The sequence below is a fragment of the Maniola jurtina genome, chromosome 20 (genome assembly GCF_905333055.1).
Source record: "Maniola jurtina chromosome 20, ilManJurt1.1, whole genome shotgun sequence".
NCBI lineage: Eukaryota > Metazoa > Arthropoda > Insecta > Lepidoptera > Nymphalidae > Maniola > Maniola jurtina.
Window position 1 is genome coordinate 6,055,885 of NC_060048.1, and position 17,027 is coordinate 6,072,911.

Sequence of the window (17,027 nt, forward strand, 5' to 3'; positions counted from 1 at the left end):
ACCCAAAGAATATGCAATAAGATGCAATTGTGTCCAAAGGAGGATTTATTTTGTACCTATTTACATATAATCACCATTTATAGTAGGTAAATACGTGACATTAATTCAATTAGCAAAAAATATTAGTAACCAATTCACTTAAGATCAATGGTTTAGGGGTGGATTGAAATTGGAAAGTTTCAGATTCCACTCAACTGGAAAATTTTCTACTCCTACTCCTGGTACAGTAAGCCTAAAAAGGGGAATATTAATCATATTTAAATATACCTCATATTCTCTAAAAAAAAGTTGGACTTATGTACAGAATAATGTGCTTGATAAGTTTATCAAAATTGTCTCAACGGTTGAAGAACCGAAGTAAATCTTCCGAGATGTAGGTATGAATAAAAAATTAACATTTCAAGTTTGATTGGATTCCCGAGCGGGTTTGCCCACAAGTAGGCATGATGCCCATTAAGCGAAGCAGGAAAAGGAGCACCGCTAACCCAGTAACCAAGTGCGAGCTACGATTACTACGCGCAAGCCTCCATTCCATACTCGCACCGCAAACACGCCGCCCGCAATACTCATCACAAACTATCAACTATGAACAATTAGGCCTTACCACACGATACGATGACGACTAACCTGTCACCCCAGGGCGCTGCCTGTCCATTGTTCCGCGCAGAGGAAAGCGCAGGACGCTCCGTGCATCCCAATTAGCAGAGAGTTTCGGCGACAAGTGAATACCAACTACGGACTCATCAATACCGCACTTCGACGGCCAAAGGACGCCAGGGATAGCGTGTGTAAATTTTGAAATTGTCGAACCCAAAAAATAAAAGAAGAAGGGAAATTCGGCTCGGATTATTACAAAGGAGGACAAGACATAGTGTTTGTTATGCGAGAGTGTGCCCGAAAGTTAGCGAAATTTTGGCAACGACGCAACCTAACTGACGAGTGCATGCGCAGTATTATTGGATACATTTTGTGATGATCGTCCGGCAGGGACGCTTATAGTGAATCAGTGTGTCGGGACTTCTTGCCTTTTTTTTGTGTTGTGCTTACAGTGCTTGTCGAAGTTTAAGACGTTTTTGAACGGGTAAGAAATTTTTGCTAAGTAGGTTGCATTAGTTATTTGATATTTCTCCCGCGCAAAGTATATACCTTCTTTCTTCTGGGCTGGTTTCCGTACTTAAACGTTTCCGTCTGTTGTGCGTAAAAAAGGTAGGTATATACTTACTCCATTCTCCTAATTAAAGAGATTTGAATTTTCCTGAAACATGATAACTATAAATTCTACAACATTGTACAGATTATTTTATGCTCGAGAAGGAAAATCAAAATTGTGTTGATCCTTTGGAGTTGTTTTGGAAAAGAGGCGATTAGTATTTTCAAATGATTGACTCAATTTCTCAACTTCTTCTTTTCGGAAGTGCAGACGTAGCACACTTTACGAAGTTCTAAATCCTATTCATTTCTTGTAACACTAGTCTTGTGTTTAAAACTATCCATAGCACGGTTGCAAGGTAGTTAAAGTTTTCCTTCATACATTTATTGTAATTAGAGATTTCGCTATCTATACGGGCTGATAAAATGCAGCCTAGTTTAAACTGCTAGGTTGTCTGCAATTATCAGGATACCCGCTTTCACGAGCAATCATTCTTCGAAGTCACATCGGGGGCAAAAAAAAATTAATGTCGAGGTTTTCAAGAGGTCGCCGTTTTTATTAAGCAGATGTTTCTGTTTTATTTTACTTACTCGTAACTTAAGGCTCGACGGGGTATGACAAGTTTTTGTTGTCGTATCTACTTTATGGAAACAAGTTTTGAATTTTTCGCGCTCTTTATATTGAGGTTATATTTTGATCTCGTGATAATGTGAGTATCGTTAACGCTTCTTTTAAGGTAATGATTTTCTTTTTGAATCATAAATCACCATGATACAATGCCAGCTTTAATCTTCCTACCATCTAGCCTGTGGTCCATCTAATCTCTAGCTATAAGTAGCTGCCTACATTTGAGGTGAGAAGGCATAGCAAAAACCTTTTCATCAATCTATTACGCTAACAGGATATGCTACAAGTAAGCAATAAAAAACTAGTCAAGTACGTGACAGAACACACAGTCCGACAGATCTTTAATCTTTAAGTCCATATAGCTAGTTGTCTTTAGCACTCATTATTTCTTAAATGGTAGTTTTTGTTTGAAATACCAACTGACTAACAAATTAATAATTATTCTAAAATACTTATTTAACAACAAAAAAAAAAATTTACATACACTCACCTTTCATGTTCAGGAGGTAGTGGGTCGGTAAATACTAGGTATTAGGTACCCTGAAAAATCTTTATTTTAAAATTTTAATATGCTTTGTAGCGGAAACATGTTTCGATATCTGATGCTTGAATTTAACTTGACAGCCCTTATAATTTGGTTTTAAAATGGTTGTGACACAGACAAATGGACAGACGGGTAGACCTCAAAAAATGCAAAGCCCACAAAGCCTTTTCCAGCACCTTCGGGTTGCCAAGAACTGTAAGACAAATCTTGCTTTACCTATTACTATACAATAACAAATGTAAATTAAAAATTTATAACACCCCCCACAAGTGAAGGTTACAGTAACTAGAAAAGAGCTGATAACTGTCAAACGGCTGAACCGATTTTCTTGGATTATAGCTAAGAGCACTCTCGATCAAGCCACCTTTCAAAAACAAAAAAAAACTAAATTAAAATCGGTTCATTCGTTTAGGCTCTACGATGCCACAGACAGATACACAGATACACAGACACACAGATACACAGATACACATGTCAAACTTATAACACCCCTCTTTTTGGGTCGGGGGTTAAAAAAAACCGCATCAAAACCTAATTATGTGCCAAGTTTAGGATTTAAAAAAAAACACATACAGCCACAACCCCATATTACATATACTTCTAGTCTGCGTTCCATCGGAAATAAAAAATATACAAAGTAGATAGATATTTAAGTACACAAACGTTGTTAATCTAATTAGTATTCGATTGAGATTAGGTAGGTACTTGCATCCATTCTTCATTGCCCATCATCTATCTCTCTTCTTAAATTTTGAAAGCAAAGACACGTGCTCAAGTGAGTTAACATTAAGTGCACTTGCAGTGCAATAAAAGAGACCGCAACTTAAAACAATAACGCATTTGGCAGATGAAATGGCGCGATTTGCGCTCTCTATGGTACCTAGCTACGTCTTCACAATACCTCAATGCAGTGCCGGAATCTAGATTTTACTTAGGTCATCTCAAATTGAGGATTCACAAACGGTTATTAGTATGCCAAGCTGCAAGTAGGCCACACTTTTATAGGCTCCATTGAAAAGTCAAATATGTCTATTAGTTGTGACTTTATTTGATCAGCTAGCATTATTCTAGGTTATTCTAGAAGATGCCTGCGGCTCCGCCCGCGTGGATTTCGGTTTTTTAAAATCCCCTAGGAACTCTTTAATTTTCCGGGATAAAAAGTAGCCTATGTGCTAATCCAGGATATTATCTATCTCCATTCCAAATTTTAGCCAAATCCATTCAGTAGTTATTCCGTGAAAGAGTAACAAACATACACACACACACATACAAACTTTCGCCTTTATAATATTAGTGTGATAGTGTGATGACCTATCTACGGCCTATTTCTAACGATACATGGAACCATGCGAAAGTGTGTATGTCTGTCTGTCACTTTTCCACGGGCCATTCTTTTGACCAATTTTGACGGGTACAGAGATAGCTCGCATCTCTTGAGACGGACATAATTATGCTCCTTTTTATCCCGGAAAATCAAATACATTGTTCATTCACCTTGGTTATTTTGATCCCGATCTATTTTATTAGGTACTTGCTTCGTTCGGGTGGAATTTCTGAAAATCTTTTCAATAAAAAAAATTAATTCAATAATTCAAAAAAAAAAAAAAATGAGGAGAAACTTCAGCCAAAATCTCAAGTTTCTAGAGTCTAGACATGGTCTAGACCCAAACAGTTTGACGTACAACTGACGTATGTTAGTCAAACCGTTTCTCCTTTTAATTATGGAAAGGAATTCTATCAAAACACCGGTACCAGTTATAACACAAAATCTTGTCGCGATTAACAAGTAAAAACGAGAGCGACAAAATTCTTTAAAAAGTGAACTTGATAATGTCTGGATACGTCGTAAAAAATGCTTATTTTCAAGGTTTAAAAGTTGCAGTCATTACATAAGTATATTGCTTCCGATTGTCGTATTCTGTACGAAGAAAATGAATGGTAGAGTACTCTTAGGATTCTATGAAAATAACCAATCTCTATTGTCATCTCTACCTTTATATATGCGTATGTTATAGTTACCTTTACATATAGTTACCATTATCCATATCCATACCAATCCATACTGATATTATAAATACCTATTACAGTCCGGTCAAAATAGACATTCAAGGATACAATAATTCGCATAGAGGTAAAAATGGGTACGAATGTTGGGAATACCAATATAAATTAACAGTGAAAAGTCCCCATTGATCCCAGATTTGCAAAAAATGCATATTCAAGGTCAAAGTTCACAAAAATGGGATTTTTGTATTTTGTATGAGTTACCTTTTCCGTTCCAATTATCCATTTAAATTAGATACATAGATAGCTTGCATCCCGGAGATAAATGTACGATGTTTTTATCGCAAAAAATAAAGAGTTCCCACGGCATTACAAAAAGAAGTAAGTAAATCCAAATGGACTAATTTGCGGGCATCATCTAGTTCCCACGGGATTTGCAAAAAACCTAAATCCACTGTAAATATTCGCCTTTTCCCACAAACTAAGTGTAAATAATTTAACAGTGGTGCTTTTGCTAGGAGTAGATGCAATAGTTTAACGCGTGAGATTTGAACCTACCCACCCTTTTCGGAGTGTAGTGCACCACCTAAATATTTGAGGCTTTTTCGCAAATTCTAAAAACACAAGTGTAAATTAAAAATTTATAATACCCCCGACGATCCAAAGTATCTGAGTTTTCCAAAACATCATTTTCAAATAAATAATTATGTATTTAGGCAACGTCCATCTTGACAGCTTGACATTTGTCTATTGACATAATATTATGAACCTAACGGTTATCTAACCTTCTTTTCTACAAGAAAACTAGAAAAGAGCTGATAACTCTTAAACGGCTGAACCAATTTTTTTAGATTATAGCTAAGAACACTCTCGATCAAGCCACCTTTCAAACAAAAAAAACTAAATTGAAATCGGTTCATTCGTTTAGGCGCTACGATGCCACAGACAGATACACAGATACACAGACACACAGATACACACGTCAAACTTATAACACCCCTCTTTTTGGGTCGGGGATTAAAAAGGCGGCAATTGTACGTTATTTGCACAGCGAAAGCAATGTACAGACAGATCGAATACAAAATATTTCGTGTTCACACTCCAGAGTATCGACGCATTTCATCGATTCGATTTCGTATCTTATCGATATTCGATAGCGTACCTATTCATGCATGTGTGAACGACGATGAGCATTACAAGTAGGTTTACGATGTGCCATGTGTTTATGAAAGGATGTCGATTAGAATGCAATTTTCCAAAGGTACAGACATGCTTTCTTTGAATTTTTTAATCCGATGCCAAGTAAGGTCTGAATGGCACATTTTGGGGTTGCTTTTTAAAAAGAATAATCTCTACTCTCATCAAGAAACTCAGTTTCTACTCTCTCTAATTAGTAGGTACTGCATTCCGAACCGGATTTGCCCTTTCATATTATTTTATGGTTATTTTCACGTAATCCAAACGTTTCTTAATTTTTGACTGCCGGTCTGGTTATTCAGACTTACTTATCCGAAACGGCAAATGAATTGATTTAGATGAGACTTTCGCAGCCAGCTAGAGGACTATATAAAATAATGATCTAGACTAATCAGTTCCTACATAGATATAATCTTATAGATTATATCTATTCAAATCACGAATTCGTGGCAAAAGCTAGTATGAAATAAGGGCATCAAAAAGAAAATTCGCGAAAGTCTCGGAAAATCACTGAACTTTGGAAAATAAGGCCAAGTCCGTAAAAGCGTTGGCATTTTACAAGAAAATTCTCATAATATGCGGAACTGCACTAACATTTGACACGCGCCTACTTTTCATGAGTAAATTATGCTTGAAATACTAAAAACACAAGTTCGTGACTATTCCCTCAATTGTCAATGACAAAACAATACTCCAACATAATATAATAACGGTTATTAGGAAAGCCAACGAATTCGTCATCCGCTTTGAATGCGGATCATTGTCATTAAATCTTAATATGATTTTCTATGTACACGGTGCGCACGCGTCGAACTAATGACGAATATTAATGCCATTAATTTAATCCAAGCCCTTTGTTAAGGATTATTTTGATACCAAGTTTTAATTGCAGAGAGGTCTCATGTTAATAGAGGGCGCAATGTCCCTAATTCAGTTAATTTGGGCCTGGCCTGGTCAATAACATAGTTTATCTTTAGACAAACTTTTACAGTAATGTATAACAAGTGTCAATTAAAAATGTATAACACCCCCGACAAGTGAAGGTTAACGTAACTAGAAAAGAGCTGATAACTTTCAAACGGCTGAACCGATTTTCTTGGATTATAGCTAAGAACACTCGATCAAACCAAAAAAAAAAAAATTAAAATCGGTTCATTAGTTTAGGAGCTACGATGCCACAGACAGATACACAGATACACACGTCAAACTTATAACAACCTTCTTTTTGGGTCGGGGTTAAAACATGAAACAGATAAATATTAACTGACAGGGTGCTGGGTTTTAAGACTAGTGTTTGAGGGTTGCACCTCGAGGGTGTATCTAACGAACAATCGATGTTTAGGGCTTAGATACTGTAATAAGTAATAACAGACTATCTATACACGTTTATAAAAGGAATATATTTTAAATACATATCAAAAATTTATTTGACTCTTATAACTAGGGGATACGCAGGTTCGAACACTGCCGGTTTCGAAATTTTTGGTTTGTCCCTATTTAAAATTATTTAGAAATTTTCTTATAGTGTAGGTAAAACAATGTCATAAAAGTTATAAATAGGATTAGATTAAATCTGCTAAAATGGAATCATATTGAAAGTTGTACATTACAACAATGTGTTATGCTGTTATTTTACTTCTATTGTTCATTATTGCTACAAGAAATTTTATTATTGATCACTCAATGCGAAATCTTTGCGTTAAACAATGTAAAATTCACTAGTGAGAGTAAAACTCTTACTCGTGAGATAATAGTTTTTTTGTTCTCAATTGTTAAATGGCGAACATGATATAATTTTAAATGATGTCATTATTACGCACGTTTCATTAATGAAACGTCTTTGTAAGCGATCGCGACAGGCTATCAACAAAACATCGATTACTTCGATTTACAATCGATTGTTCAAAACCGGTCTCCGACCTGCCAATAAAAGTTAAACTGGAATATTATACGGGAACATTACTTGACCTGTAACACATATAAGTCGGTCAACAGGTTTAATCCTTGCTGTCCTCAACAACATTCCTTGGAGCTTCACTTGTAAATGTAATTTTTATGACGCGAGAAAGTAAATTATTGCTTGTTTTTTTTCCAAAGCATGAAGACGGGCCTTATTTTTTTGTGATATACGTGGGCGGAGTATGGATGAATAGTGGTTTTATGTCTTTATTTCTTTAACGATTTTTATGCCTTAAATAAAAGTCCTTAATACTAGTGAATCATTGTATTTATTTTATTAACATTTATATCAGTAGGTAAAAATACAGATTTTCACAAGGGCTCTGCCAAATTACTAACATTTATTTCACTTGAATCTACAGCATCACTGAAATATTTGGTTCCATAAACTCGTTTAAACTCTGTCCCACATGGTGCTATGATCTCATAGAAGAGTGGAGGTACGTTTTGGTAGACGGATTTATGTCCGATAATAAGAATTTTTATCGTAAAATATGCTAGATCGTCAGATCCTATAGATTCTATACTTTTTTTTGAGCATATTCTAACATAAAATTTTGCACTCGATTGTGCCGGAACTAAAGTCTCCATAGGCGTAATATTAAATATCTTTTTCATTTTTGTGGTTGTTTTTATCCTTATTGTAACTGGGAAAATCTTATGCGAATTTGTTATTGTGAAGTTATCTTCCAAATAACCAAAGATTATAGGTGATTTAGTCATATCAAGTATTTCTGGTTGTAAAGTAATTGGATGAGGCAATACTTCCGCAAAAACTTTAATTGTTTTAGTTATTGTAACATTATCTTCTTCAGAATCGTTAAATATTAAATCATAATAACTTTGATGACATCCTACATGATGCATTCTTGTAAAATATACTATAACAAATTTCTTGGATTGAGGTTGAATCCGCAAATATGTTTGTTTAAAAATAAAAGGTTCCAGAACCAGATCTATTATATCGTTTAAAACTAAAACAACAATATCAATCGTACTCACTAAATCATTATCATCATTCATTAATTCATCAAAATGTTTACTCGTAACTTGTTTAGTATTTGGTGTGGACAAAATTGTACTTTGGAGTTCAATTTCTTTATCATCTATCCTTTGAACTATACTTTCTGAATCCGGACTTATAGCGTCATCTGATTTAATACTTTCCCCAAGTTCTTTCGTAAAATCTATATTTTTCTTTCTAATATGTAAATGATAGCATGCATCATCTGTATTTTTTATGTAAACAACTGCTTTTGGATAACCGAGTTTTGGTGTAACGTGCCAACTATAATTAGGAGGGATAAAAACTGATTCAGTAACTGCTATGGTTCTTGATTTAAAACTGCTTACTATTGGAATGATAACAACTTCTTCAGACGATTCATAAAGCACGTTACGACTGATTCTAAAATGTATTGATGATGTAATATTGTCATCATTTTTATTTTTAAGTGAATATACTAACTTTAAAATGACTGTCAAGCCGGGATACAATTTAATCGGAGTACAAGGAAATATATTAATGTTTTTAAAACATGAATAGTCAGATATTTTTTTAAACTTTAAATGTAAATATTCAGTGCAACAATTTGTCAAAAATAATTTCACTAACTGTTTTTCTGTAGTATCATTTGTTATAATTATTTTGCTTGGATAAAATTTTATTAGTTTTGTTTGAGTTGGTATAAAATGATCTTCTTCGGTGCTATCAAACTTCAAGTTGGTGTGACTTAGATCAATTTCTGGACTTATTAAGGGTGTGTAGTTAGATCCAAGAGGAGAAATCATTTTATGTTGATTTGTGCATATATTAACCGGTAGACGAGGAGATAAATGAGAGTTAAGTTCTAGATCGGTATCTGGCCTATCAACTAAAAGTTGGTTCGATTGTACTTCTTCAGTATTAGGATGTATTTGAGATTTATTAATACTCACTTCATCTATCGTTTCTTGAATACCATTCATATCATCACTAGATTCAATTACAGGCTGGTCTTTAACCTTAGAAGCTTTACGTTTTCTAACCTTAAGTTTCATGTCTTCCCAAAATTTTGATGTTCTTGCGAATTTATCAGTTAATTCAAATGGAGTACGTCTAGAATTTTGTATAAAAATATTTTGTAATATTTGATATTTACGATTTGCTGCATTCTGAATTTTAATTTTATATTCCGTCTGAACGATATTCATTATTTCGATAAGTTCCTTCCACTGTGGCAGCGAAGTAAAATCAATTTTGAATTGCATCTCTATTGATTTTATTAATTCTTCTATGTTCATATTATAGTCACTGCTATCTCTAACTCGAAGGTGTTTGCACTGCGATACGTCCATTCTTATAATCGTCTTAAACTAAAATATTAATATAAATCATAAAATGGTAGTAAATCACTGTACAAAAGCAATTGAAATTGATAACAAATAACAACAAATCAATAGTGACAAATACATCATTGTCACCAACAATATTTTTTTTTAAACTACTACCTTTAACGACTTTTTGATTGTAACTTTTTATCATCGCTCTGCAACGGTCTTTACAATTTTTTAAATATTTTAGCATCCAAACATGCAGTGATTATATTTTCTTCGGCATTGACTTTTAGGGCTTTAGCTCAGCTTTTGGTATCTAAATCTAAAACCAACCACGGTTCTAGATTTAGATGTTGTTATTATACTGAGTTCGTTGTGGGCTCTTCTCAGACTTGGGCGCGTTTGAAACCCTCGTAGCTTTAGTTTTAAATTAACGTAATTAATTATCACCACTACATCATTGTTTGACAATCGGAAAGTGTGCAATAGTACCCAATTTGAATAAATGACTTTGACTTTGATTACAATAATGATGAATGATTACACTAAGATATATCTTCAACAGGTTGACAATGGAGAGAATACCACGCGTTCTAATCAGTATAGCACTCGCAGCTCTTCTACCGATAGCCTCACCAGAGAGCCAGGAGGAAGTAGCTAAAGAGAACGTCCCTCACTCGCGCCAGAAGAGAATACTTTGGATAACGAACGATGGACGTTTGGCTCTACCACCCGGGACCACGATGGCAATCACGCCGTCTATTTCCATGCCATTTGTGAGGCATCCACCGAAAGGATTCCTATCTAACATGACTGTTAGTTTTCCCTTTACAAGTAAGTATTACGTATAAGTTTTATCCCCGCATCAATAATAAATTATTTCCGTTTAAACTAAATATATCCTACGTCTATGGAAAATACCATTTAAACACGAGGATCTCGAACAATCTAATGCACGCATGCACCGGGGTTATAATTAATCACTTTTAAAATGTTATCAGTACTTAGATCACATACTGTTGAGATACACCAGTTTTTATTAACACTTCAGTATTTACATACAAAAACCAAAAAAAAAAAAAAAAAGAAACATAGTTGTACTTGTAATTTTTATAAAAAGTCTTTACTTTATGGTTGAGAAATTCAAATAGGGGTGGCTCTTTCAAAATCAATGGAAATTCATGAATCCATTTTTGTCATTGTGTGTTTCGGCAATGATATGCATTTAATTACCTTTGTGCATCTGTTTCATATTTTTAAGAATTTAATATAAATTTTTGTTTTTTTTTACGCCGGGGATGGATATCAACTTACATCCAACAAGATAAAAGCCTCTATCTATAAACGAGATTGTGCTTACGCTCAATTACATAAATTAACAATATTTTCTAAAAATCAAAATATTTTTTCACAAAGAAATTTTAAGATCAACGATTTTGCAGGTACCATAATGTATCAACTGGAAATTCAAAGTCAGTATTTTCAAATTCGTAGATTTCAAGTAGAGGTTAAAACCAGTAGAACTAAAAAGTATGCACATAACAATATCATAATATTAGATACAGTAATCACCCGTAGTCTTGTAAGTAATTTATTTACAGTAACAGTTATAACATTATGTATTTCCTCGTATCTAATCGTAGATAATTAGGTAGTTTTTAGAGTGACAAGTGACAAGATGAAATATTGACGTTCATTCTGCTTAATATTTGAAACTAATGAGTTAAAATATATATTTAAAAAAATGCTTATTCCGTTTAGCCACCCTACAACAGCAACCCTAGGGTGCATACTCGGAAATGGGTATCCGTTTATCCACATCGGACTAAAAAAATAATTAATATACCTACAAGTTCACTGTACGCGTTGGATAGGAGTACATCAGGTTCCCGAGTGTACACCCTAGGGTGGCTGTTTTTGGGTGGATAAACGGAATAACCAAAAAAACTAATCACAGTTTATACGAGTAGCTATGTTGAAAGGAATTTCAGTAGTTGAAGATGTAGAGTAAATTGGTAAAAGTAGCAATTTGGTAGGTTACTACTTACTTCGTTATTGGGCATGCTTTTTTTTTTGAAAAGAATATTAGCCATGTTAAATGACTAATACTCCCCTTTCCTCTCCAACTAAGCGTCAGGCTTGTGCTAGGAGTAGGTACGACAATTATAGTGCAACGGGCGGGGTTTGAACCGTCGACCTTTCGGTTTTTCAGTCCACTCCTTTACCGTTTGAGCTATTGAGGCTCTAAAGGCTTAGGCTTTGGTCGTTACTGGTTACAATATGGCACAGAACGATCGCACCGGTCTATGGCCATTGGTGTCTAACATATAGTAGGTACTAGGTACTTTGGTGGTAAGTGACCGATTGTTGTGGTTGTACAACGATCAATGAATTACTATAAAATATGGGATACCCTATTTCTATAGGTGCATTATGTTCATTGGTCAACCATAATAATGTATGTTAGAGAACTACATTCTGAAACCGGATTTATTTTACCAAAAGCCCTATCATGTCAATTGTATAAAGCATGTACATAATTCTATTCGGAATAATTGCATTGTCCAGGGTCTCACGCAGGTAGAAGCATCCACCATCCATAGTACACGAACGCAAATAAATAAATGAAATGAACCTTCGGCTGCGGGCAAAATTTCGGCCCATTTTGGCCGAAGCCGAAGGTATGGCCAAAGTTGGTTTTTTGGCCAAAGGTTGCCAAAGCTGAAGCCGAAACCTAAGCCGAAAGTTCGGACTTCGTTCGGACCATACTTTAAAGTCAATAAAAAAAGATAGCAACCTACCTACTTAATTATCTCACGTATTTTTCCCATTTGCAGTTGATTTCGACAAGCTGGGTTTAACTGACAACGAAAATCCCTACGGCGATTTGCCCCCTATTTTCGCGCGGTCCATGGGAAACGTTGCAGCGTCGGTCATGGCGGACTATGTGGGACAGTACTTGGATAACCGGAGGGGGAAGAGGTCAACACGAGAAGCCATCCCGCCTGAGGCAGAGAGCATGGTGTTGGACAGGTTTCATGGTGGAGAGAGGTAATAATACGAATCTGGGAATTGCCATACCCATAATTTGTTCCTTAGCTAACAAGTTAATAAATAAATCTTACACTTTATGACTTATTGCCGTAATTATATCAATGAATGGATATCAATGTAGTAGGCTATGATAGTAGGTACCTACCTACGTATGGGAAACGGAAAGTATAAATGTAGGTTTACGAAAAGAATAAGTAGGTATATAGGTGCCTACCTCTTCATCTGCATTTCTTATCCTATACCTACCACTAAAATGTGAGCAAGGCACCCAAAAGGTTCATCTGTTTCGGCTGCATGGTTTTATTGCGCTTAGTATTAATGTAAACCATTCCCATGGAGAACATTCTGTCCATAGTTCCATCTAAATAATTAGGTATAAAAGTCCTAGATTACTACTAGTCATTCACTGACTGACCCATCAATGCCTAACTGGTAGAAGCAGGAATTTTGTACAGAGGTTCCCGTTGTAATGTAGACACTAGACAAGGAATAAGGCCGGATTTTCCATAATTCCCACGGGTATATTATCAATATCGGCGGAGCTTAATCTCGACGATTCGTCGTGAATTCAGTAAAATCAAATGCTTAAAACCGGCAATTAAAAGTGGGAGGGAAAATGTAGGAAAGCATACTCCACCTAGGTGGCATAGAGTAGACATGAATCTAAATTACCGATATTCATAGTATTGGTAATTTAGATTCTCTCCCGAATACTAATCAATCAACGCCTGTTTATGCCTTCCGAATTTATTAGTTTCAAATGTGACCTAAAGAAACTCCATAAACTTTTTTGTAGAGGTGAGCGAGTTTGCTGATCGGAACACTTGTTAGACATTGTTACGGAGTATACTTTTAATAGAAAATTCATATCAGGTGTCTATTACCGGTCTAGTGACCAAATAAAGTTACGCAACGACACCGGATAGCGTCGTACGAATTTCAAACGATTTCCAACTAACATAGCGTCACGATGCGGTCCGAATTCCTGATAAGTGATAACTTTAGTGTCGAGGGAAAGTGACGGGTCGTTTTATGGTCACGTTATCCTCCAGGCCAATGTCACGTGCGTGGGAGGTCTCGTATTGTGTGGTATTTTGTTGGAGATATTTATACCTAAATTACAGGTCTTTGGTTGATCGTGATATCACCTGATAGTGAAAATTTTGATGTCTCTGGTTTAGTATTCGTTGTGGCCCTAGGAGTGGGAGGTCTAGGGTTTGACTTACTGGTTGGATCATTTTGAGGATTAATTGTTTACTAGCTGCCGCCCGCGATTTCGTCCACGTGGATTTAGGTTTTTCGAAATCCCGTGGGAACTCTATGATTTTCCGGGATAAAAAGTAGCCTATATGCTAATCCAGGATACTATCTATCTCCATTCCGAATTTCAGTCAAATCCGTCGAGTGGTTTTTGCGTGAAGGAGTAACAAACATACACACACACACACACACACAAACTTTCGCTTTTATAATATTAGTGTGATATATTTGCTTAGGTCTGGTCTGGTAGGAGACTTCGGCCGTGGCTATCGGTAAAAGCTGTATCGCTAATAAATGTTGCGTTTCGCTACGATGCCACGTAGAAACCAATTTCAGCTGATAAAGGCAGTCATCACTCACTACTATAGAGTAAATATATTTAAGTTAAGTGTTAACAATTTTTTAGCAAGATACTTTTTTAGCAAGATACTTACCTATCTATGATTTTTCCTAGAGCATTATTATATGGTATCGCGGAGGATCTCTTGGCAAACTTCGGGTTAGATGGCAAAGAGTGTCTTTTGCGAGCCATTTGCGAGGTACACGCGCACCCGTTGAAGAATTTTGGCTTCGTGGGCGAAGTCATGAAGCTTTTCTTCAGGTAATGACTCTTTTGATTATTTTTTGCTGAATTACCTCGTTGTCTTTTGTATTATATTCCGCATTATTAATAAATAATAACAGAAACTTTGTCATGTCATCTGGGTTTATTCTATCTTCCACCGGTTTTCCTACCGGAAAACGCAGCCTTACTACACTCCTAAATAGGCGGACCAAACTACACACAGGGAGCCACGATTCAGGCGGGCCAAGACCGTGGAGTATGGATATCTTAACAAGAAATATATATCCACATGTCCAGCCGTGGACGTCTGTCTGTTGTTGACGATTATGTTTCTACCTTATAACTAATCTAGCTTCTACGCTTTATAGGGATAAGCTTCATAATAGTATTAACTTAATCATCATGTTTGAATTTATATTGCAGCCCTAATAAATCACCGTACGCGAAGCTCTTAGAAGAATACGTGGAGGCGCAGCGCGCAGGGGAATCTGGCGGAGAATGCTGGCCCTACTACAGGCTTTGCCCTAAGAGTATATTTATGCCTTCTACGAACAAATATTCGTAAGTAATAATAATCTTATTCATAAAAATTTGTAGAAGCTTTATTAGCTTGTTATAAGCAAAGTTCTCAAAAACATTATTCATAAACGTTCAATAGTGCTATAATACTCATAAAAGTATTCAATAACGGCTCCATAACTTATAAGTTATAACAGGCTGTGTATTTATATCTCTCTCGACTTTGCAGCGACAAAGCATTGCAAAAGCCGAGAGAAAACGTTGTCGCATTGATTGTTCTTGGGCTGCAGGCCCTACTTATAATGTAATGGAAGAAGCTAACTAGGTAGCTAGCCGGAGTATACCTAAGGGCCGGTTTGTGTTCAGTCGATAAGTCGGTTTCATAATGACGTGAAAAAACATCACGTAATCTGTTAAAAATCTGATTGGTTGACTGTACATATCTCCAAATCCATGTCTGTAGCTAAGGTACCGGCGGGCCTTACAGTACCTACCTAGTGCAATCTAAAGTAACTTATCGATTTGCGCAGTTCAGACTAAGGAGGATATCCAAGCTCGGCTCAAATCTGTTTTAGTACAATGCGCAATCATGCTACTCGTGTTCAGATTTGTCTACTTCTTTTGTGCGCACTAATTTCATATTTTATGAAAAATTTGCCATTTTAACAACTCAAACTTATACTGACTCACTCGACATACAAACAATTCGATAACAAACTCAAAACTGTACTTATATTAGCTTCTATATGAGTGCGTTATGTGTTCTACCGGCTTTTCTCAGTAGAATCTGTATACCGAACCGCTGGCAGTCACAGACGTTAGAGTGCTCGCATAAAGAAGCAGGTTTCCGGTAGTCGATACCGGAAGCTACCTATACCTATAGATCCTAAATATATTATTATAAAAAAATGACACTTTCAGGAAAGACGCTGAAACTCTTCACAGGCGACAGGAACAAGAAAGCATCGACAACAACGAGATGGAATTTAAAGCTATGTAGATAGATATCTCTATAGACAAATAATATAAATCTAAGGCTAGGTATCCACCTAAGCGGAGAGCAGACATACAGTCAACCAATCAGATTTTTAATAGACAACGTAATAATTTTTTCGCGTCATCTATTATGGATCTGATTGGTCGACTGAATCTCCTCTCCTCTCCGCTTAGGTGGATACCGGGCCTTAGACCTTTTCGAAATTCCAAATGTAGTGGTAGTTTTCAACCAAAGTTGACGCAAATTTTAGTCTACTAAAATGAATGTAGTAAATTCATAAAAGTTTGTGTAAGAAGCGACTTTATTACATTAGTGTTTCGACAAATTATAAAGGTGCAAATACATCACTGTGTTGTAAATAATTGTGACTATGAAGACGCGCACAAGCATTAGTCTGTCCTAGCACTCATTCTTTCCATCGTTCGAGAGGCGTTGGCCGAACGAGCTGAGAGACACACCACACCACAACAAACTAAAAAAGTAGGTAATGCGTCTGCAGCTTTATTCCTATATTCATAGGAATTGAGAACATATTTTAGGTTGAGATCACTTTGACTTTGCTTAGGCTTAAGACGCTGTTAAAACGAGACAGCGCTATATTGCTGCCATAAAACCGTCTCTTTTAAAGGCCGATTCACACTAATTGCGTACACGTGACACGTGCGAGTGACGCGAGTAAACCCCTAACACACCGGGTTACGCATACGTCCACGCTTTACGCAAGCGGTGTGCCATGTTTCATACAGTTCCATACTTTACAACGCAATAGTATGCACTACCTCTACGCTTACGCAGTCTGTGTGAACGAGCTATTAACTGGAACTTAAGTCTGAGC

General features: G+C 36.0%; 2 protein-coding genes across 4 annotated transcripts; one reads left to right on the plus strand and one right to left on the minus strand.

Annotated features, from left to right (window-relative positions):
- Window positions 1-543: 543 nt before the first annotated feature.
- On the plus strand, window positions 544-16,253 carry LOC123876019. Of its 3 annotated transcripts, none has more exons than XM_045922163.1 (7): window positions 544-1,081; window positions 10,363-10,631; window positions 11,240-11,269; window positions 12,635-12,848; window positions 14,566-14,712; window positions 15,100-15,237; window positions 16,117-16,253. In XM_045922163.1, the coding sequence occupies exons 2-7, from the start codon at window positions 10,370-10,372 to the stop codon at window positions 16,193-16,195; spliced, it is 870 nt and encodes a 289-aa protein (XP_045778119.1). In that variant the 5' UTR covers window positions 544-1,081; window positions 10,363-10,369; the 3' UTR covers window positions 16,196-16,253. The 3 variants fall into 3 exon arrangements, with proteins under 3 accessions (XP_045778119.1, XP_045778117.1, XP_045778118.1); XM_045922161.1 differs by lacking the exon at window positions 544-1,081 and adding an exon at window positions 1,753-1,859; XM_045922162.1 differs by lacking the exons at window positions 544-1,081; window positions 11,240-11,269 and adding an exon at window positions 1,754-1,859.
- On the minus strand, window positions 8,632-9,900 carry LOC123876017. Its single transcript, XM_045922158.1, has 2 exons — window positions 9,420-9,900; window positions 8,632-8,769 (listed from the first exon to the last, which is right to left on the minus strand). Exons 1-2 carry the CDS (start codon window positions 9,816-9,818, stop codon window positions 8,707-8,709), a joined length of 462 nt encoding a protein of 153 aa, XP_045778114.1. The 5' UTR covers window positions 9,819-9,900; the 3' UTR covers window positions 8,632-8,706.
- Window positions 16,254-17,027: the final 774 nt, after the last annotated feature.